Source organism: Lagenorhynchus albirostris, chromosome 8 (genome assembly GCF_949774975.1).
Source record: "Lagenorhynchus albirostris chromosome 8, mLagAlb1.1, whole genome shotgun sequence".
NCBI classification, from domain to species: Eukaryota; Metazoa; Chordata; class Mammalia; order Artiodactyla; family Delphinidae; genus Lagenorhynchus; species Lagenorhynchus albirostris.
The window spans coordinates 5,907,601-5,930,117 of record NC_083102.1 but is presented as its reverse complement, the minus strand read 5'-3'; the positions used below and the strand labels follow the sequence as shown (position 1 = coordinate 5,930,117).

The 22,517-nt window shown below is 56.7% G+C and overlaps 2 protein-coding genes across 2 annotated transcripts; both read right to left on the bottom strand.

The window, feature by feature from the left end:
* Window positions 1-128: 128 nt before the first annotated feature.
* Window positions 129-15,847, bottom strand: IQCA1L (IQ motif containing with AAA domain 1 like). The gene is given in 25 exon segments (XM_060157546.1): window positions 129-236; window positions 806-1,044; window positions 1,409-1,583; window positions 1,853-1,911; window positions 1,914-1,932; window positions 2,377-2,575; window positions 3,233-3,346; window positions 3,500-3,554; window positions 3,982-4,004; window positions 4,190-4,248; window positions 4,330-4,429; window positions 5,077-5,143; window positions 5,146-5,175; window positions 5,570-5,645; window positions 6,375-6,449; window positions 6,451-6,504; window positions 6,971-7,055; window positions 7,534-7,547; window positions 7,609-7,935; window positions 9,332-9,418; window positions 11,499-11,684; window positions 11,977-12,096; window positions 13,041-13,377; window positions 14,882-14,995; window positions 15,843-15,847. Coding segments are annotated over 25 exon segments (2,727 nt in total).
* Window positions 15,848-16,265: 418 nt separating this feature from the next.
* Window positions 16,266-20,754, bottom strand: LOC132524451 (histone H2B type 2-K1). Its single transcript, XM_060156341.1, has 3 exons — window positions 20,500-20,754; window positions 19,168-19,334; window positions 16,266-16,537 (listed from the first exon to the last, which is right to left on the bottom strand). Exons 1-3 carry the CDS (start codon window positions 20,555-20,557, stop codon window positions 16,301-16,303), a joined length of 462 nt encoding a protein of 153 aa, XP_060012324.1. The 5' UTR covers window positions 20,558-20,754; the 3' UTR covers window positions 16,266-16,300.
* Window positions 20,755-22,517: the final 1,763 nt, after the last annotated feature.

The window sequence follows — 22,517 nt, the reverse complement described above, 5'->3', positions numbered from 1 at the left end:
CGGAGATGGGCAAAGAGAGCAGGTGCCCGCGCCGTCTGGCCGTTTATCCCTCTGCCCCTGGCCCCTTTGCCTGTGGGGTCCCCCCCCCCACCGTCCCATCGCTAATCTCAGGCACTGCGGCCTCAGCATCACTTCCTTTTCTTCTCCTCCTTTGCCAGCTTGGCTTCCTCGGCGGCGTCTTGGTCCTTGATGAGTTTCATCCTCTTCTCGCCCAGCGGGGTCTTGAAGTACCAGTCCTGGTTTGGAGGCAGAGGAGGAACGGTAGGTGCACTGGCTCTGACCCTCGGCTCTGCTCCCTGGCCCTGCCCTTCCCTTTAGACGGGTCTGTGTCCTCAGCTCTCCTCTGGGGTCCTTGCGTCCTGCTAGAGTCGTGGTTCCCCTTGCTCTTCACCAAATACTCTAGGCCAGCGTGCCAGCCACTGTCAGGGGCGAGCCCCCCTCCCCTGCCCTGCAGCCCTCTCTCCTGTGCTTCCACGGCCATCCCTGGGGGTGGGAAGGGATTCAGAGGTGGGGACGTGAGTAGCTGCTGGTGCAGGAACCAACCAAGGGCTCCCAATACGCAGGTGCCGCTCTCGGACTCCCCCCTCCCCCCAAGTCGAGGAAACCAGGTGAGACAGCCCTGCCCACCTGTCCTTCTCCTGATTCTTCTTCCCTTCCCAGCTGAGCTCCACGGGGAGCAGAGGGGGGGCTCCAAAGTGGGCTGTGAGCCTGGGGCTTCAGAGGACCGACTCCCTAACTGGTGCTGGCCCTCAGCCCTCCTCCCTGCCTACCCCTCCCCCCACCCCATCCCCACCCAAAGCCCCACCTCCAGGGACTCCTCCTCCTCCCTGTACACCGGGTCCAGCTTCGCCAGGTGCCGCAGGATCTCTGAGGCCACCAGGGGCCGCTTGGACAATTGCAGGAGCCGCCGTTCCGTCAGCACTGCTTGGATGGCTTGGAGAACGCAGCCAGGTGTGTAGCCATCGGCCACCTTGGCCAGGGCACTGATGTCCAGGCTCTGGGTCACCTGGACCCCCTGGGCCTCTATCATATGCTTCCAGAGCACTGTGGGCGTGGGGGGAGGACACGGGGCAGGGAGAGGCAGTGGGCGCTTCTGTCTGTATCTGGAAAGAGCTTGTGCTTCTGGAGGGCGGCCCTACGTGCAACCGCGCCTCTCCTCCCAGGAAGGTAAGGGTCAGCCTCCCCTCTTAACCTGGGAAAGTGAGACTCCAAGGACTAAAGTGGCCTGCCCGTGTCTACAGAACCAGGCCAGGACCCAGACCGCTGGGCCGCTTATCCAGTGACACTTCCAGAGCACCTGGCTGTGGAGGTGGGGCCTCAGAGCAGTGGGGATGGGAAGAAGCGGGGAGCTTCGGCAGGGGCGGCCCCTCGACCTCTTCTCTTCTGTCCCCAAGTCCCAGGGCCTCACCACAGCGAGAAGCGTAATCGGGCCGCGGCAGGAGGATCCGCTCGTAGGTGCGGCACAGCCCCTTCATCTCAGGCGCCTGCGGCCGGTCAGTGGTCCCGATCAGCTTCGCGCGGTCTCCAGGATTCAGCAGTCGCAGGGCCTTGGTGAGGTCCTTCTGTATTCGCTTGGGGTCCATCTGCTCTGGGGAAGGAGGGGAGGTGGGTGGGGACACAGTGACATTATAGGGGCTTCTAATTCACAGGGCACGTGCCCACGCTCCGCCTCACATGGACCCTGGGGGGCAGACGGGAGGACTGTCAGTCCTGCTTTAAGGATAAGGAAACAAGGAAGGAGGAGGACAGGGGACTTGTCCAAGGCCTCACGGCGGGCGAGGTTTGGAGTGACATGAACAAGCCCATGCTCGCCTGTCCCGCCCACGGGCTCTGCCCAGGCTCCCTCACTCACCTCCTTGTCTTTTTTTGGGACTCGCTTATAGAAATTCTTCTCCGCATTCCCAATCCAGAGGGCTGTAGGTACCGAGCCAACTGGACAGGTCAGAGAATAGAAACCTGACATTAGCTGTCCCTGGGGAAGGGTCACCTCCCCATCTGGTCCAACCCAGGGTCAGGGCCAGCCTCGAGCAATGGCGGACCTCGGAGCTCCAGCCTCGCTTCCCACATCCTGCGAACCCCACCTCTCAGCCCCTTGTATACCCATCATATCATCACAGCAGAGTCCCTGCCCTCGCCGGGCTCGGGGGGCTACGTGTGCAGCCTCATTTCTGCCATGAGAAGAAACTACTCTTCTCCCCACTTCCCCACCTCCCCCATCCCTAGGGCTTCAGGAATCCACGAGCCTCCAGCAGGGATTGGTAGGGAGACCTCACCAGCTCCTGAAACTACACCAACCGGGCAGCTGGGTGACCTCCTGAGCCCACCCTGCTCTGTTGTCACAGTCTGAGAACTGGAAATGCCGTCGGGGACCCAGACCTTAACGACGATATGCACCCACGTCTGCACCCCGGTCTTGCCGGGACATTTGCCCTGCAGGTTGCCAGGTGACAGGTCGAAAAGGCTGGCACTGGTTTCCGTGCACACGGCCTTGACCAGCGTCTTCTTCCCCATGCCCGAGGGGCCCACCAGGAGGATGGAGCAGATGAGGGGGGCCATGGAGTGTATGTCTGGGGAGTTTGAGAGAGGAAACAGGGGCCGGCAGGGGGCCGGCAGGGGGTCAGGGGTGGAGACGTTGTGTCAGGTGAGGCCAAAGGCCCCAGGCTGGGCAGGACGAGGTTCGGGTCCTGGCGGCACTGCTTTCGCCTAGGGTCTGGGCAACGCCCCAGGCATGCCCTCTGTGGGAGGCGCCCTGGAGGAAGTCCAATGGTGTAGCAACCATGATTCCAAAGAGCTACACGCGGTGTCAGGAGAAAGCCCTCCACCTCCTCCCAATGGCCCTTCTGCTTCCTATACCATCTGTTTTCACTCCTGGATTTTGAAGGGATGGAATTAAAGGGCACGTGACAAACCACTTCAGAAAGATCCGGCCTCTGGTGTTTATAGGGGGTGGGGGGCTGGTCTTCGGGGAATGGGACAGACTATGGGACGTCACTTGGGATTGAGCGAGGGGCTGGAAATGTGGCCCCTCAGCAGGTCGAGGGCCCACATGACTTCCAGGACAGCCCAGTCGGGGTGTGACCTCCAGCGGGGCCCGGGGAAGGCGGGGTGAGTCCGACATGAGTTCATGGCACTGGGATTAGGAAGCCCAGGCTGGACACGCCTGCCTCGGCCACCCTACCCTGCACCCAGCCTCCCCGAGAGCCACCTGCCCGGTACTGGCTCTTGCCTTTCACCAAGCTGCAGAACCCCATACAAGGCCACGTTCTGTCGTATGTCAAACAGGGAAGGCATAGGCAGCTTGTTTGCCAAATTCAGAGTCGATCCAAGACAGAGGCAGTCACCTGGGGGACAGGTGGCCCGCTGGTGAGTGGCACCCACTGGGGCAGGGCACGCGAGGAGAAGGGTCCCTGGGAGGTGGCAGTCGGCTGCAGGGAAGGCCATGGCCAGGGGCACCATTCCTTAACCTCGGGAGCAGGCGCTGCGGAGGGCTCTCACCAACTAGTCTTTCAAAGCCGGTGTCTCGCACTTCTGTAGAAGGCCAAAGATGATGAGTTCTTCTTCATCATGAGGTCCACAGACCTGGCAGAGGATGGCGCAGCGGGGGCCCCGAGGAACAGGGAAAGGGACACAGAGATGGGTTGGGGCGGTGTTGTAGGCATGAGGAGAGGGGGTAGGGAGCCCTCCTGTCCAAAGTCCTGTCGTCAGCCATCTCCAAAGGCCCGACACCGGCCCACTGGCCCAGAAGGCAGTTTGCCCCAGGTGGGTGCTCTGGGGGTTGAGCGGGGTGGAGAAGGACCAGAGCCCTCTGAGACCCTCCCCCTAAAAACCCAGTGTGGGTGACACATGGCCCTCTTCCTAGAAACCACATTGAAGATGTACATGCTCCTGGGAGGGACGGCCATGAAGGCAGCCAGCGCCAGTGGGCTTGCATCACCAGAGCAGTGAGTAGAAAGCGACCTCTGGTAAGCTCTGCGTCATCACTTTCAAAGCACTTTTTTGTGCTTCTGCTTTATCCTCACAGCTATCCCGTGAGTTTGGTAGGGTAGGTACGTGGTTAATGAGGGCAGGGGATCAGAGAGGTTAAGTGACTTTCCCCAGGTCACACAGCAACAGAACCAGGACCGGAAGTCAGATCTGTCCTGGGCCAGGGCTCGCTCCACCACCCCTGGTGAAGTGCAGGGTCTGCTACCTGTCTGGGGTCAGATCTTTTTCTTTCTTCCTCTTCTCAGGTTTCATGCCCACCTTTTTCTGGTTGAAAGCAAACACACAGGCAGTTGTCTTCTGTTCCTTGCCTCCCTGGCGTGTGCCCTTCCTTGTGCCAGCCCTGGCCCCTCATCTTGCCTTCGGAGACTTCGAAGATCTCCCCTCCTCCCTGACCGCGGCCAGCCGCAGGCTCTTCAGCTCCTGATGCATCAGCTCATTTACCTGGGGGGACAGCAGGGGGTGTGATGGGGCGACCAGGGGCTGGAGAGGACAGGTAGGAGGGTGAGGACTGAGTCAGGGTGGAGGGGCACCTCAGGGAAGAGCCAGACAAGCCCAGTGAAGGCAGCGGGGCAGGGGGGTCGTTCTTTTGGAACCCTCAGCCCCTGCACCCCAACTCTGATTCACACCTCACGCCTGAGCCTTGCTCTCAGCTGGCATCAGTGTGGGGAGGAGCCCCCAAGATGGAGTCGGTCAGCTTTCAGTTCCAGCCCCAGATCCACTCTTTAAAGTCTGTGTGACCTTGAGCAATTTCATGACCTCTCAGCCTCAGCTTTCTCATATATAATGTCAGGAAAATCACGGGGCCTGCCTCACGCCTTGTTGGAAAGATTGTGTGAGTGGATGCTTCCAGAGTGCGCGGCACAGGGCTGGCATGCCTCAGGGAGCCCTCAAGTGTCAGTGAGGAGGGTGGAGGGTGTGACCCCGGGCTCAGAGCCACTCCCATTCCCTCACGTCAGGGTTGCATCCACACCCCAGGGAAAAAGGGTGACCAAGGAGAGGCAGAGGAGGATGGGGACCGAGATGGACCAGACGGAGCCCGGACTGCGCAGGGCAGGCAGTGCGTAGAGCGTGCTGCAGCGGGTGGCGGGCAGGAGGCTGGTCTCTTGCTCCACTTCCTTCCTCTTCTCTACCTGGAGGATCTCACAGTCAAAACTCTGCGATGTAGGCTATCAAACCGGTTCTTCCACAGATCTGACCGTGGAGAGGTTGGAGTGCAACGGAGTGTCAGGGTTCCAGGTGCACACACGCACTCACACCCACATGCACAAATAATCTCACACGTGCGTACACACGCGCTGGTCCACCTCTCCTCACCGAGCTGCCTGACGCTTCCACCCAGACCACGGACCAAGGCCTGATCCCAAGGCCTGTGGCCGCAGGATTCAGACCCAAACACATAATGCCCCCAACCCAGGGAATCACACCTCACACCCCTCTCCCCTTTGGCCTTCTCCCCTCGGCCTCCACACCCACACTCTGACACTGCCACCTCATGATACATGGCACAGGTCCACTGTCCCCAGGACCAAGGTCACCCCAAGACCCCACAGGCCTGGTCACTCTTCCCCAGTCCCTCCTCTCTCACCTGTGTACTCCTCGTGTCCGGCATTAATCACAGGGATGGATTTGGAAGGCAGTACTCTCAGCATCGTATCTGCTTCCTAGAACAGAAACATCCTTCGGCTTTTTTTTTTTTAAGATTTCTTTTTTTTTTTAATTTATTTATTTTTGTTTATGATTTTTGGCTGTGTTGGGTCTTCATTGCCGCGCGGGCTTTCTCTAGTTGCGGCGAGCGGGGGCTACTCTTCGTTTGTGGTGCGCGGGCTTCTCATTGCGGTGGCTTCTCTCGTTGTGGAGCACAGGCTCTAGAGCACGTGGGCTTCAGTAGATGCGGCTCATGGGCTCAGTAGCTGTGGCTCGCGAGCTCTAGAGCGTAGTCTCAGTAGTTGTGGCACACGGGCTTAGTTGCTCCGCCGCATGTGGGATCTTCCCAGACCAGGGCTCGAACCCGTGTCCCCTGCATCGGCAGGCAGATTCTGAACCACTGCGCCACCAGGGAAGCCCTAAAGATTTCTTTTGATGTGGACCATCTGTAAAGTCTTTATTGGGTTTGTACAATATTGCTTCTGTTTTATGTTTTGGGTTTTTTGGCCCCGAGGCATGTGGGATCTTAGCTCCCTGACCAGGGATCAACCCCACACCCCCTGAATTGGAAGGTGAAGTCTTAACCACTGGACTGCCAGGGAAGTCCCCCATCCTTCGGCTTTGACCCTCTCACCTCTACGCATCACAAACTCTGGCCCTGATTCTCCCAGGACCTGCCTTCCCCTGGGAATTCTCTGAGCTTCTGTCCCTGCCCACTTGGTCCATGAGTCCAGGCAGTGCCTTACCCGCTTCCTGGTCATTTCTCCCTTCCTTTTCTTCTTCTTTTTCTCTTTTTTCTCCTTTTCTTTTCCCTTACTTTTCTTTTTGTCCTTTTTTTTTGCTCTCCTGGACCTGCACCTCCAGTTCCATTTTCAACTGTGACAAACAAGGGAAGATGTTTCAGAGAAGACCACAGGGATTTGATAGGAGCAAGAGAACCAAGGGCCTGAGCTAGGGGTGGACCCAGGACTCCAAAGGCCCAGCGTCACTGGTGGGATCCAGGCACTGAGAGTCCAGACACTTGACTGGGGTCCAGGAAGAAAGGGGTGCAACTGAGGGAGTGCTCTGCTCAGAGCTGCTGCTCTCCCAGCCCACAGGGGCCTGGAGCCACGGTGCTCTCACCAGACATGTTTCCTCTCGCTGGCTAAGAAGCCTTCTCCAGCTTCTTCTGGGTATCCCCTCCTCCCCATGCAATCACACTGGCTACGTACATCTCCTCCACCACGTCTGCCTCTACTGAGGGTGGCCTCACCCCCTGCCACCCTCAGCTTACTCCCAGAACTCTCTGTAACCTCAGATTCCACCTACCATAGAAAGTCTTCTATCCCCAGCTCCACGGTACCTGTTCTGGAGTCTTGTCTGCAAAGATCAGGTAGGATCCGCCTAAAGACTCATGTGGATAATCAGGGAATCGGCCAGTAAAGGCACTAAATGAACGTAACATGGTTGGAGAGACAGATGGATGGATGGGTGGATGGATGGATGGGTGGATGGGTGGATGGATGGATGGATGGATGGATGGATGGATGGATGGATGGGTGGACGGATGGGTGGATGGATGGATGGGTGGATGGATGGATGGATGGATGGATGGGTGGACGGATGGATGGATGGATGGACAGATGGATGGATGGGTGGACGGATGGGTGGATGGATGGATGGACAGATGGATGGATGGGTGGACGGATGGGTGGAGGAACAGAAGGATAAATGGATTGATGAATGGTTAGATAGACGGGTGGCAGAAAGGGTGGGTGGATGAATGGATAGATGGATAGAGGGAAGGATGGAGAAAGATGAAGGACCAGGGAGATAGAGGGAGAGAGGGAAGGAGTGGATAGTTACAGAATAGAGGGGAGACTAGTCAGGGGGCGTCCCTGGATGCTTTTCCCATCTTATTCTGGCATTTTCTCTGCCATCTGGGGAATGGGAAGTCACGTGTGGTGCTGTTCCTGTAGGCTGGGGGCCCCAGGTTTAAACCAAGTGTGTCAGCAGCGTGTCGGGGCGTGGGGGGGGATGGTGAAGAGAATCCAATCTGGACCAAAGGACAAAACAGAAGTGGGGTTCAACACTGGGATGAGGAGGGAAAGAAGGGCTCAGGGTTGGGTCAGCTGAGGCTGATGGCACTCGGATTTGCCCCTTCATTTTCTCTTTCATGTCGGGCCCCTCCGTCTCCCTGAGGGCATCGTGGGTCTTCACCACGGCCGACTGGAACTCCTTCTCCGTCTGGAGGAGTCTCCGGACATCCCCCCTGAGGCTGGCCTGGGACATGACGTCCGACTGCTCCGCCTGGCTGGACGAGGGGAGCTGGGGACGTGCACGGGGAGACAGAGGGGCTCAGGGGTGGGAGTGGGGAGGCCCGGCCCCCGGCACACAGCCCCGCACAGGCGAGGCCTCGCGTACACACCCACACGGAACAGCGGGCATGCCTGCAGCAGGAGAAATTGTGTTTGGAGCCTGAAACTCGTCTGCGTAAATTACTCTGATAATGAGTTTGCTAGATGCATCCGGGCCGGCCCCGCTGCCCGCTCCCCCCAGCACACCCTCCCCTGTGAACCTCCGGCCCCCCCCCTGCACCCCCTCCCCCCGCCCGGCAGCCGCTCTCGCAGCCACTTTCCCGCCTCATTGGCTCCCAAATGTATTTTAAATATCTCTCTGCGCAGAGACAATTACTGAAAACGCTGAGCTCACATGTTGATGGGCCCGGGCGGCCGGGCTCATTCCTCACCCACCGCCGTGCCATGGCCCCCTGCCCTTGCCCCGCCAAGGCCCGAGCCCGGCCTCCCTCTGCCTGCCCTGGCCTCCTGGGGGTCTAGCTCTCCGGCCCCCCAGTGAGCTCGGACCTCCACTCCCAGGCAGCTGCCACCCGGGCCCCTCCCTCCTTCTAAGCCGCCGTCCGCCCTCCTTGGAGCAGCCATCCCAGCCCTTGTCTCCGATTCCTCTGCCCCCCCAGCCCATGGCCCTCGCCATCAGCCTTTATCCGCTGGGCTTCTGCAGGCTCTGCCCATGGCCAAGCCCCCTCTCAGGGATCAGGCCTCTCACCTCTATCATGGCCTTGCTCTCCTAAGTCAGCAGAGATTAGCTGGGGGCAGACCATCACAGAGCAGAGGACAGACGAGGTTCAGGGAGCGGGGTCTGTCCACCCTGCCTGGACACGCGCACCCCTGCCGCCCACACTCCCCGGCAAGCGCATTCACGCTCCCAGCACCTTGTTCAGACTTAGCCATCCTGCCTGCAGAGCAGAGGAGAAGCAAGTCTGGGGCCCCCAGAGCAAGTGGCCCACTCTGGTGTGAAAGGGGTGTGTCCTCATCCCAACTCGGCCTCCCGTGCTTCTCCCAGAGGCTGCAAGAGCCTTGGCGGGGCTCCCACTGGCTTTGCGGCCGCCTCCCTCTGCGGGACCCACTCACTGCAGCCTCTCCTGCCAGCTGGGGGCATGGAGCAGGGGTCCAGATGTTCGGGGCTACTATCCCTCACGCCGCCCCACGTGTGAGTTCCTTCCAAAGGGCTCCAGAGAGGGAGGGGCGGAGAGGGATGTGGCCCGGTAGTGGCTTCGTGGTTCTCCCTCAACCAAACCCTGAAGGATCCCTCAACCAGGGACACTGGCCCCAGCCTGGCCCCCCTCCGCTCATGCCCACCCCAGTCCTGAGTGGACGGGGGTGTGGGCAGGGAGGGGCTGTACAGGGCCGGGGAGGGGGGCACTCACCATGCCGACGAACTCCATCTCCGTCCGCCGGTCCTGCTGAGTGCGTTTCCTCTGCTGGTAATCTTTCCACACCCAGGGATACATGGGCTCAGACACTCCCCATACTGCATTTCTGCAGAGATGTGAGGGGCAGAGCTCTGGGGAGGGCACCTCCAGAGGACAGCTCACTGGCAACTGCCCCCCTGAGCAGGGATAGCCCAGAGCGGGGTGGGGCCCGTCTGCACCCAAGGTGTCCAGCTCCAAGGCTGTGTCCCCTCAGCACCCCATGCCCCGGAATCCCCTCCTTCTCATCTCCACCCTCTAACCTGCTGTATCTTTTGAAGCACAAATCAGAGTTCAAGTACCACCTTCGCCGAGAAGCCCTCCCTGATCTCACTTCTCAGAATCCCCCCAGCATTTGGAAGAAATGCTTGATTCCACCCAGGCACATAGACGTGGGCGCTGTAGGAACTGTGCAGCTCCCCTACATCGTGGACACAAGGAAACTGAGGCCAGAGCCGGGACATGGCCTCTCCCAAGTCCAAGGGCTGTTCGGTGCAGAGCCGAGACCAGGGCCAGGTTTCCTGACCCCTCCCTCACCCAATGCTTCTCTCCCAGGCTGCCGGCCACTCTCAGACCCGTGGACACCCCAGTGCCATGGGGTGAAGGGTGGGTGCTGGGCAGAGGGGGCCATGGCGTCGCCCTGGTAGTGTCGCTGAGACAGCGCCTCGGTGAGCAGGCTCTGCGTCCAGGCCCCCGTCCCACTTCGTCCTCCTGTTCCTGTGACTAGCACAGGAAAGGCCCCCGATAACTAAGGGCCTCTGATGAGTGTAGTGGGGAACCCGGGGCCTGGAACGCAGTGTTTCCACACCCTTGATGTCTGACAAAAGGGACAAGAGACTTGCTTTGGCTCTCAGGGGGAAGGGAAGCTCTAGCTTTGGGGCTGACCTTCCTTCTCCAAAGGCTTGCTTCCACGCTTCCTGAGGGCGAGGACCCCCTGCTCATCCGTGGGGCAGCCGGACCTGGGTACAGTCACCCAGATGCAGGGAACTCAGGCTGGGGTTCTCTGCATACTGATTTATAACCTAAAAATCGACCTCATTTGGAGAGGATGTCTGTTCTCAGGGCTGTTGCTTGTTAGTTGATTGGTTTGCTTTTGCATTTTGGGGGGAAAGAGTTCTAAGTTTCCTGTATTGGACTAGGAAACAGACGCTTCTGAGGCACTGGGACTTGAGAGAGAAGATGGGAGAGGAGATCGATTTAAGAGAGAAAGATCCAGCAGCCCTAGGTCAGCAGTCCTGGGCCCTTTCTGCCCTGGAGTTTTCTAGGCAGCCTCCAATCTCGTCAAGCTGGTAACCACTACGGCCCAGAGTGAGCCGGCTTAACAGCACCCTTGGGGGGATGCTAGAGGGGCCATGCCCCCGCGCCAGGGCAGACAGCAGGGCTGCCAGGTGACATGGGAGAGTCACGCCCGCCAGGACAGTAAGAAGGCATGGAGAAATCTAGAGACAGAGCTGGGTTTTCTGTAGTCAGGTGGGATGGGGTGTGATTAACGTAAAGGGTGACCCCAGGTGGCACAGACCCCAAAGACACTGGGACCTCATCCGTCCTCGATTTCGTTCATCATGTTTCCTTTTGCCTCAGGAGGCTCAGGATACATTTTAGGGACTCATTTTTAACAGTCTTAAAAGCTTTTGGAATGATCGTCTACTCTGTTCTGCTGCTGGATTATGGATCTTTCTCCCCTAATTTTTTTATTTTTATTTTTGTATTATTATTATTTTTTAATTTTTTGGGCTGCGGTGCAGCTTGTGGAATTTTAGTTCCCTGACCAGGGATCAAGCCTGGGCCTTTGGCAGTGAGAGCATGGAGTCCTAACCCCCAGACTGCCAGGGAATTCCCTTTCTCCCCTAATTTTAATGGTCTTTCTGTTTTGGGGGCTTTTATGGTATTCCACTTTAAGTCCTTTTGGGGATAAGATGTAGAATAAATAATAAACAAATAATGTACATGTTTATTGACTGATGAAGGTCTCTAGCTTAATATCTAGTTATGGGGCAACAGAGTCCAAGCACCTACATTTCTGTCATCAATTGCTGAGCCAGGCAGGCTTCCTGGAGGAGGCGACTCTACCCTGACCTTCCTCCTGGGTGTGGGGAGGGTGGGGGTGAGGGCGGTGGGGGGTTACCTTCTGTATGATGATCGCTGCTTCGTCCTGACTGAACCTGGGCCGCCCTTCCTCCCGAATCGTTCAATCTCCCTCCTCCTTTTTCCGAATCTCTCACATGAAGGTGGCTCGAAGCCTGCCTTGCCTGGCCCGCTCGGCCCTTTGCAGTAGGATTATGGCCTCCGTCTGGGGTAATATTGGAAAGCTCTGGCCAGAGCAGGGGCAAAGGAGGAGGAAATGAGGGAGGGCTTGCATCCAGGCGGGCAGCTGGGAGACCAGCCCCCAAAAGACATCCCAGGGGTAAGGTTTTCCCAGAGCATCTAGGTGCACAAGTCCTGTCCCTCTACCTTGGTGTTGGAAGGTTACAAGGAGCATAAGAGCAGCCATGAGGAGGCCAGGGATTACCCAGAGAGCACCCAGAGGTGGGCAAAGTGCAGGGCAGGGCCTCTGTGTCCTGAAGGGTGGCAGCTCTGTTCCTGAGGGCGTCTCCCTGACTTACCTCCTCGGCGAACACTGGCTCTCGTCTGGACAGGAGCTCTGCCAGCATATGCTCTCGCTCCCTCAGGACGCTGGACCGCTCCAGCTGGAAGTATTTGGGAATTGGAACCTCCAGGTCTGCCTTTGGGGCAACAGGGGAGAGGGAGATGAGAATAAAAATTCAGACCATCTGGCCAATCCCTTACCATTTTCAGCTGTACACACAGACACTGGGGCTCTTTTCTTCCATCCTAGAGCTCTGGGGTGGGAAAAGTCCAGGCTACGGGCAGGTCCCCCCAAGAGGAATCCCTCTCTTCCCTCACACCCACCATGTGGCCAGAGTTGAATTCTGTAGGATCGTGGTAGGTAATGGGCAATGGTCCCAATCCTGGCTGTGCATCTGAATCAACTGGGAATCTCTTAAAATGCAGGCTCCTAGGCCTTGACCACAGCAGAATGGCAGGGCCTGGAGAATGTTTGTTCTTTCAAGTCCACAGCTGAGTCTGATGCAGCTAGTTGGGGAAACTTGGAGACTGCCTTGGACATGGACCAGTGAACCATGACCTTGGGGCGGACTGGAGGCCGGTGCAGAAGCTCTGTGCTCTGGAACTTGCTGGTGCACACACATCGCCTGAGGGTCTTGTGAAAACGCAGGTGCAGAATACTGTAGTGGGTTCGGGGTGCAGCCAGAGGTTCTGCATTTCTAACAAGCTCCTAGGCGATGCTGGTGCTGCTGGCCCACCGACCACGCTTTGAGGAACAAGCCTCTGGGGGACTCTCTTCACCAATCCCCTGCAGTTGAGTTCATGGGTCCTCCCGGCCAGGCAGAGCCTCCAGCCTGACCCTCCGGCTACCCCCCAACTACCTACACGCACTTCCCAAACCCCATCCTCTGATCTGCCCTGCCCTCCTTCCCTTGCAGATGTCCCAATGCCAGGGGTACCTGCAGGAGGTCCAGGTCACCGCCACCCCCAGCTGGCTGGGATGTGGCTCGCTTCCACAAGGAGTGGGAGGTCCAGGCTAGCCCTCCCCCCATGTCCCCGCCCCCAGCTGGCGCGGGCATGGTTCTCGCCGCAGCCGGCCCACCGGGGTGAGCTTTAAGTCCTGCAGCGCTTGGTCCAGGCAGTGGGTCTCGCACAGGTCCACGCGAACCAGATCGTCTTTGAGCTCCAGCACGCGGCCCGCCATGCCGTCCAGCAGCCGTCGCTGCACCATCTGGTCATAGAGGGTGTTGAACCAGCACAGCAGCCCCAGGTAGTACAGGTAGAGCGAGGAGAGCCTGTACTGGAAGGACTGCCGCTCCCGGTGGGGCATGGGTTCCAGCAGGGGCTGCTTTTGGCCCAACAGCTCTTGCAAGATGAGGTGGGAGGAGTCCCAGAGGCGCTGGTAAGCTCTGGAGAGGAGGTAGCCAGCAAGGGATGCTCTGAGCCCCAGAGGAGGGGCGCCGGCTGGTAGGGGAGGTGGGCTCCACAGAGGCTTTTGAGGACTGTGAAGTCGAGGTTCCAGAAGGTGTGACGTTAAGGTTACTCACAGTCCCGAGGTGGAGTTCAGTGAAGTGAGGGGCCCTCAGGGGGAGTGAGAGGGTAGTTACAGTGAGCACCCCCTGAGGCTTAGAGAAAGTGAGGGACTGGGGTCCCTGGGGATAAGCCAGGAGGATGGAGAATGGGCACGGCCCTTAGGGCTCCTGCTAAGGAAGTGGCCCGTCGGAGTCTGCAGCTGGTGCCCTCCAGGTGAAGGTGCAGCCCAGGGATGCTGCAACGGTCTAGGGTGGTGGGCGGGAAGGGGGGTTGAGGGATGAGTGTAGAGCAGGGTCCCTTCCCCAGAGCAGAGCCCTGGTTCTGGAATTAATAGTCCAAGGGAAGCCTGACCACAGGCAGGGGAGGGCAGGGTCGCTGTATGAACGTCTGGGGCCCAGCCGGGACTGGCCCACACAGGGGTCCCTCTCCCCACCAGGCCTTCTCCCCACCCAGTAACCCCAGCCTGAGAGCCAGGGACGCACCTTGCTCTTTGTTCTCCCATCACTTCACTCACCCTTCAGTTGTGGTGCTCACTCTTCACACTGCCCTTTGTGAGCTGGTCCTGGAATCCAAAGAACTGTGGCTCCACCCGGACTCTACCCTGCAAAGCCAGAATAGCCCAGTTTTAAGAGTTCTGTCCCATTGTCCCAAAGTTCTAAGGTTGCGAGGGGAGGGGGCTGCAGGTACAAGACCAGGGGACACTTAGAGGATGTCATGGAGGCAGCATGCTTGGGGACACCGGCTCCCTGTTAGCAAGCCTTGACCAGGGCAGAGTGTGGGTCAGCTGTGGCTACCTCCCTCGTGAGCAGCAAATGAAAGAATGGGCTTCATTTGAGGTCACCCTGTAAACTGGGAGGCTCTAGGTGGATAGCAGTCCTAAAGGTGTTACTCCAACTGTACCTCTCAGCTGGAGACCCTGTATTCCTTACTCTCTCTCGTATGTTACTGTACCAGGCACATGGCCGCTGTGAAAGTGCTGAGTCCTAACCACTGGACCGCCAGGGAATTCCCCACTCTTCCCCCTTAAAGTGAGAGCACAAGCACGGTTGTTTCCCTGGGCTCTGACGGTAGTTCACTTGGTTCGAGTAAGCTATACCCTCGTAAAGAATGACATTGGGAGTAGTGGGTGGGACTCAGTGGTGTTTGGGGCTCATTTTGAGCCCTCTGTGGGTTTCCCCATCACTGCTCCAGGCTCATGAGAAGGCTCTTTGGAAAACACGAAACACAGCAGCAGCCTGGCCCTGGTCAGCTGGGGTGATCTTTTAGCTCAGTGTCCAGTAGGGACTTATGAATAAGTCATATGTCACTTATATATAAGGCATGGGGCAAAGGACAGCGGGAGGAGAGAGGCAGCAGCAAAGAGCAGCCCGAGAGGAATTCTCAGGCATAATGCACCTGCAAATTAATTACCCGAGGATGTTGTCGAAATGCAGGGTCCGATTCTGCACTCCGAGCTGGGGCCAAGATCCTGCATTTCTAACAAGGTCCCCGGCGTCACAGATGCCGCTGGCCTCTGAATCACACCTTGAGTGGCAAGGTGTGAAACACAGCGGGAGTGGGGAAGAGCCGAGGTTCCTGGGCCACGTCTCCCGAGCCTGCCCCTTTCTGGCCGTGGGACCAGTGTGTGGATAATTTGTTCTCATCTCTCAGCATCTCCACGGTAGGCTTGACATAGGAAGAAACACGTGTGAAGTATGTAGGGCCACACTTCAGCCATCATTACAGTGAGCCTTTTCAGTACAAGAAGCTGAAATTACAAGGGGAACGTAAGGGATTTTGGACTGTTCACTAAACCCCGCTCCTTCACCCCAGTGCCTCAGAGGCTGAATGAGAAGGAAAAGGCAAATGTGGCCACGTGTTAAGTGGTGAATCCAGGTGCAGGTCATACATGCATACATACATTTTTGTATACATTTTGTATGTATTGTATGTATTGTATGTATGTATTTTGTATGTATGTATATACATTTTGTATGTATTGCAAAAATGTATACATACATTTTTGCAATTTTTTTCTATGGATTTGCGATTTTTCAAAATAAAAGTGGGAAAGAAAAGTTAGGAGTCTCAAAAACATTCTCACCAATTTGTTCTGAAGTTAAGGGGAAGAGAGCATTAGGGGGAAATAAAAACATCGTAGAGATCCCAATCGGCTATTTAGAAGCTGGTTTGGGCCTTTCATTTCTGTGTCTTGAAGAATAGACCTGTGTAGCCCCTGTGCCCGGCACAGGACAAAAATTATGGTGTGCCGGAAATGGCATCACAAAACCATGGCCTGCAAGAGTAACACGCATGGAATTTCAGGCCCAGAGAGGGCATGATGGAAACAGCCAGCAGTAGACCCAGGATTCTAATCCAGACCAAGTCGTACTTCATCTCACTAAGAATGAGAACGTTGTACATTTACATGTACACTCACATGTCCCTCACGGGGCCCACCCAGAAAGCAGTTTTTTGTTGTTTTTTTTTTTTTGCAGTACGCGGGCCTCTCACTGTTGTGGCCTCTCCCGTTGTGGAGCACAGGCTCCGGACGCGCAGGCTCAGCAGCCATGGCTCACGGACCCAGCCGCTCCGCGGCATGTGGGATCCTCCCGGACCGGGGCACGAACCCGTGTCCCCTGCACCGGCAGGTGGACTCTCAACCACTGCGCCACCAGGGAAGCCCCCAGAAAGCAGTTTTTAAAGGTCTGAATAAGTGTTCTTCCACCTTGGGAGCCAAAAACGTGACGACACCCTTGCCCCCCAGCACACCTTGCCTTCACCTATCCCTTTTTCAAATCACCACAGCACGAGGGAGCAGTTCACCCTTTATTAAGGTTGGGCCCCAGGTCACTTGGAGCTGGTGTACTTGGTGACGGCCTTGGTGCCCTCAGACACAGCGTGCTTGGCCAGCTCCCCTGGAAGCAGCAGGCGCACGGCTGTCTGGATTTCCCGGGACGTCAGTGTGGTTCGGCCCGAGTACTGGGCCAGCCGGGCGGCCTCGCCGGCCAGCCGCTCAAACACGTCGTTCACGAACGAATTCATGATGCTCATGGCCTTGGAGGAAATGCCGATGTCGGGGTGCACCTGGAGAAGCGGCAGGACCAGTCGATTAACACAGGGGCTCTGCCCCAAGCCCCAGCCCCAAGCTGGGGACTGCAAGGCCCCTTTACCAGCCTCTTTCCAGAGGCCGAGAGACATGGAAATAGGGATTTATTTTTTTACTACTATATTCAAGCTAAAAAAAAAATTTCTCCCAACTGCAAGAGATAAGCAATGCTACGTCTCTTTTTTCATTTAATGCATTTGCAGAGTGTTCCATAGTATGGACGAATCATAGTTTATATTATACATTCCTCTCTTAATGGACATTTAGGGGTTTTGTTTTGCTATTACATTGTATTATAATAAATATGTCTTTGAACAGTTGTGTGAGCACAATGAAGGTTATTCCTAGAAGTTCCTAGAGGGCTCGTGCACGTAACTTGGTAAATCGTGACCAAATTATTTTCCAGAGAGGACACTCATAGGACACAATCTCAGCACCAGACTAGGGGTGAGGAGACCTGGCTTCTGTGGCTGTCCCATGAGTCACCGTACGACCTTAAATACAGCACTTTCCTCCGGGCCTGTTTCCTCTTCTGTCACAGAAGTTTTTGAACTAGGTGACCTCCAGTAAAACAAATGGCAGGGATCTCGTAACAGTCCTAAAATGTGAGTAGGCGGACTTTTGCTTCTCTGTAAATGAGAGGTAGGTGACTGCCTGACGAGGCAGGTCAAGCCGGTGGTGGCCGCAGAACCAAGCCCGGGCCCCCGCTCTGCCCACCGCCTCTGGTGCCCCGGACGCGACGGTCAGAAACCTGGGCCTGTACCACGTGGCTTCAGCCTGACCCCTGCGTGCTGTCTTCACATCCTGTCCCCCTCAGGGCCGCAGAGGAGGGACAGTGGCTCACCCCACCGCACGGGGGCCATGCGCGGCAGCCCAGCCCCGCTCCAACCCTCCCGGCACGAGCTCTGAGCCGAAGAGTTAGGCTAAGCTGCCGGGCTCACTGATAACCGCTCCCGCCCCCGCTTTCTTCAGGACACGGGCGTCTTCTCTGCTGCTGCCCTTTGGCCGATCCACATGGGTGCCGGGCCCACCCCAGGAGAGCATTCCAGAGACCCGGGGATTCAGACCGGAGACAGGCTCCAGTCTGCGGTCTCACCTAACAAGGGGTGAGGCTCAGGGAGGTTGGGGAGGCTGAGGGCAGGCAGCCCAGACACCCCTCCCTCCTCCCGGCCCTGGCTCTGCTGAGCAGGGCAGTGTTTGAGGCCAGGTTGCCCGGGATCCTCTAGACACACTGCTTGGGCACATGAGTGCCCCCAAATGCCTGCCAAGGCGAGAGTCCCAGGAGTAGGTGCCTCTCACAGGTGCACTGGGAGAAGCAGAGCACACGTGTGGGTTAGGGTGGGACTAACCCCCCAGAGCCAGGGGGACCAGACGTCCGCTGCTGTCAGGTCATGGGACTCAGTCACCCCAATGAGCCTTTATGCACCTGGGGTTCCTTATCTATAAGGTAGACCAACCCCTTAGCCCCCCAAAGACTGAGTGCTGCCCGTCCGGAAGGCTTCCCCAAGGCTGTAGTTCACACGCACCGCTCTGCGCTCTAGCCACCAGTAACTAGTATCCTCACTCTAGCCACCACTAACTGGTATCCTCACTCTAGCCACCACTAACTGGTATCCTCACTCTAGCCACCACTAACTGGTATCCTCACTCTAGCCACCACTAACTGGTATCCTCACTCTAGCCACCACTAACTGGTATCCTCACTCTAGCCACCACTAACTGGTATCCTCACTCTAGCCACCACTAACTGGTATCCTCACTCTAGCCACCACTGACTGGTATCCTCACTCTAGCCACCACTGACTGGTATCCTCACTCTAGCCACCACTGACTGGTATCCTCACTCTAGCCACCACTAACTGGTATCCTCACTCTAGCCACCACTAACTGGTATCCTCACTCTAGCCACCACTAACTGGTATCCTCACTCTAGCCACCACTGACTGGTATCCTCACTCTAGCCACCACTGACTGGTATCCTCACTCTAGCCACCACTAACTGGTATCCTCACTCTAGCCACCAGTAACTGGTATCCTCACTCTAGCCACCACTGACTGGTATCCTCACTCTAGCCACCACTGACTGGTATCCTCACTCTAGCCACCACTGACTGGTATCCTCACTCTAGCCACCACTGACTGGTATCCTCACTCTAGCCACCACTAACTGGTATCCTCACTCTAGCCACCACTGACTGGTATCCTCACTCTAGCCACCACTGACTGGTATCCTCACTCTAGCCACCACTGACTGGTACTTCTCGTTGTGCCAGCATCTGTTGGCACCCGGTCACCTTCAGCCCGGCACTTTTTTGTGGTCTTCCTTTAACTATGTCCCCCCTAATGTTCCGCTTAACAATCTGGTCTGTCCAGAAGCCTTGTAGGCCTCTGGACTGTGGTGGGAGCACGTTTGAAGGGTCTCCTGCACATCACAGGTCAGGACAGACACTGAGCGGTTGCGGGGACCTCCGAGATTAAGTGCCACCCCCTCCAGAGGGGCTCAGGGGCCTCAGTGCCGCAAGTAAACTGCGCCCCGCGCTCTCCGTGCAGTGCCCTTTCCAGGCTTTTTTGCCAGCGCGCCTCACACGCCCCTAGCTCCCGCTCTCACCTGCTTCAGCACCTTGTAGATATACATTGAGTAGGTTTCTTTGCGCCGGCTGCGCTTTTTGGACTTCTTGTCTCCAGAGCTCCGGCCCCTCCGGCCCCCGGACTGCTGTGGCTGTCCATGCTCAGCGCTCATCGTCCCGGTCCTCCTGGTGGCCTCCTCCTCTGCTCCTTGGGTGAACTTTTAAGAAGTCAGCTGCCCGCCAGGTGGGGCTGGGGGCCAGCACCTGGGAGCGGGGGAGGGGCCTGGCCCAACCCTACCCTGAAGGCGCTCTGGGTTAATCCACAAAGAGCCTAATTGCTCCCTCCTCTCCCCCAGGGATTTCCTGTCTCTGAGTAAGAAGCCCCCCACCAGCCCCCTTACCCACACTATCATCTCCCATTGTATTACTCACCGTCAGAGTTCACGCCCTGCACTGACGGCAGCACCCGTGAGCTCACTCTCGTAGCTGAGCGCTGGGGTCAGGAGGGGCACAATGCACTGCGCCCCCCCCCCACCCGCCGCGAGGGCCCTACAACACAGCTGGAGAGACAAGACTGGTTCACACGCAACAATCAGGGAAGAGTGAAAGGGCAAAAGTGTGTGGAACAGAGAGCTCAGAGAAAACTTAGGGCTACAGCGGCCAGAGAAGCCTTCAGGGAATAAATGAGGATGTGAAGCTGGTCTGGTAGGATGGGTACCATTTAACTGGGGAGAAAGGAGATTTTAGTTGGGAGGAACGGAAGAATGAAATCAATGCGTGTAGTTACAGGGAGGCTTGGACTGAAGGCAGAAGATGGAGCCCAGGCTAGGTGGAGGCGGCAGGAAGCACAGCTGGGAGGGCCTGACAGAGAGGGCTTCCGGGCGGGAGGACTGGAGGAAGCGGGGCGCTCCCCGTGGGAGCAGGTGTCATGGGGTCCCTGTGGAAGTCAGTCTCGAAGGGAAGGGAAGAAAAAGGTGCTGTTGCATGGAGAAAGTTGTCTCACTTGGCACCTATGCGTGGGCGAGTATTTCAGGTTCTTGAACGCTGTGATTAAAGAAACCAGGAGCAAGGTGACAAGTCCGGGCTGTGAGGAAGAGGGTTTTCCCAATCAAGAGGTGGGGAGAGAGTGAAGACGAGCATCACCTGTCTGGGGGAAGGTGGGCCTGAGCAGCCGCCGGCTCACCAAGCCCCCCTTTTCCCAGTTCCAACGCCCAGCTACAGCCCAGGGTTTGGAGGACCAGGAGGGCAGTTTTAAATCCAAAATAAGGCCCTAATTTTATGTGTTCATAGAAATATGTATTTTGTGGGATTTTTAAGCATTCTTTTTTTAAATATATAATTTTTTTTTTTTTTGCGGTACGCGGGCCTCTCACCGATGTGGCCTCTCCAGTTGCAGAGCACAGGCTCCGGATGCGCAGCCTCAGTGGCCATGGCTCACGGGCCCAGCCGTTCCGTAGCATGTGGGATCTTCCTGGACCGGGGCACGCACCCACGTCCCCCACATCGGCAGGCGGACTCTCAACCACTGCACCACCAGGGAAGCCCCTAAAAGTATAAATTTTTATATAATTAATTAGTTTATTTATTTTGGCTGCGTTGGGTCTTCGTTGCTGCATGCAGGCTTCCTCTAGTTGGCGGCGAGCGGGAGCTACTCTTCGTTGTGGTGCACGGGCTTCTCATTGCGGTGGCTTCTCTTGTCGCAGAGCACGGACTCTAGGCACGTGAGCTTCAGTAGTTGTGGCTCGCAGGCTCTAGAGCGCAGGCTCAGTAGTTGTGGTGCACGGGCTTAGTTGCTCTGCAGCATGTGGGATCTCCCAGGACCAGGGATCGAACCCATGTCCCCTGCATTGGCAGGCGGATTCTGAACCACTGCGCCGCCAGGTAAGCCCTTAAGCATTCTTAAAAAATCTTGAGACTGCCTTTTTTTCTGGACAAGCTGATAGCCTATTATGTCTGTTCCTCTGGTTCTGAAGCCCTCCCATCCCTGGAGACCCCAACAGACTTCAATGGGGTTTCTTAACATACCCAGACCCTCCCTTGGCCAAAGTAGCAGCTCTCATCTGTTCCCATTATCCTCCTAACCAAGTCTCTGGATACTCAGGACAGACTGACAAGCCATTTTTCTCTGGGCCCCACCTGAGGCACAAAGCAGCCAAGCCAGGCCCCTTGGGGTCAGAGGGCGGAGTGGGAGTCCTAGTCTCTTCCTCCAGCCTCGCGAATCTCAGACTCAGCTGCAACTCCTCACCTGCTACTCTGTTCCCTCTGCCCAGGGCAGCTCTTGGACTCCACGGCCATCTGAGATCCTACTCACCTTCCAAGTTAGAGCACCAATCCCACCTTTCTGGGCAGCTACTCACGAGAAACTTCCCTCCCTTTTACAGCCTTCGGTGTATCCTACTCAGTCACAATTTAACATCTGCTTTACGCCCTTTCTGTCTTATTGGCTTTCCCATTAGATCGAGAGCTCCTTGGGGATTCAGACACCACCTGGGACTTTTTTTGGTCTGTTTTACAAAGTCTTAGATGTTCCATGATGGGCACTGAAAAATCATGGCTGCGTAGGTTTCCCCACAGGGATGGCTGCTGAGGTTTCAGAGATGGTGTGATGAATCCACATCGGTAAGGCTAGAAGCCGGGTGGCACAGAGGCTGGAAGTGCTATTAAAACTCAGACGGGCTATGCAAAGTCCTGGCTTGGAAATAAAACAGATATAGCACTAATGAAAATTAAGGTTGTGGACAGATAAAATGATAAAACTTCCTATATCCCACCAGGAACGGTAGTTCACAAACATCAGTGTGAAAATGCAGACTCCTGACCATTTCTGCATCTCTCCCATCCCACCAACCGAAATCAATAGGCCTGAAGCCCAGGAATCTGCGTTTTTAACCAATGTCCCAAGTGTTGTACAGGCAGCAGCAGCAAAGCCTCAGACCGCTCTGAAAAACATGCTCCGGGAGAGCAGTTCTCCAAGTGTGGCCCCCAGACCAGCAGCAGCAGCATCACTTGGGAACTTCTTAGCATTGTTAATTCTTGGTCTCACCCCAGACCTACTGAACCAGAAACTCTGAGGCAAGGCCCAGCAATCTGTGATTGAACGAGACTTACAGGTGATTCTGATGCATGTTAATGTTTGTGAACCGCTGGCCTAAGAAAAGGCACAATTTCACCTTTCTTTTTTTTTTTGGCCGCACCGCACGGCATGCAGGATCTTACTTCCCCAACCTAGGATCGAACCTGTGCCCCCTGCAGTGGAAGTGCAGAGTCCTAACCACTGGACTGCCAGGGAAGTCCCTGAAAAGGCACAATTTCAGATCAGAAGGGAAGAGAGTTCTTCCAGTGCCTCAGGCTGCATCCAGCCCACTGACTCCTGCCCTAGCTCATGCTGAGG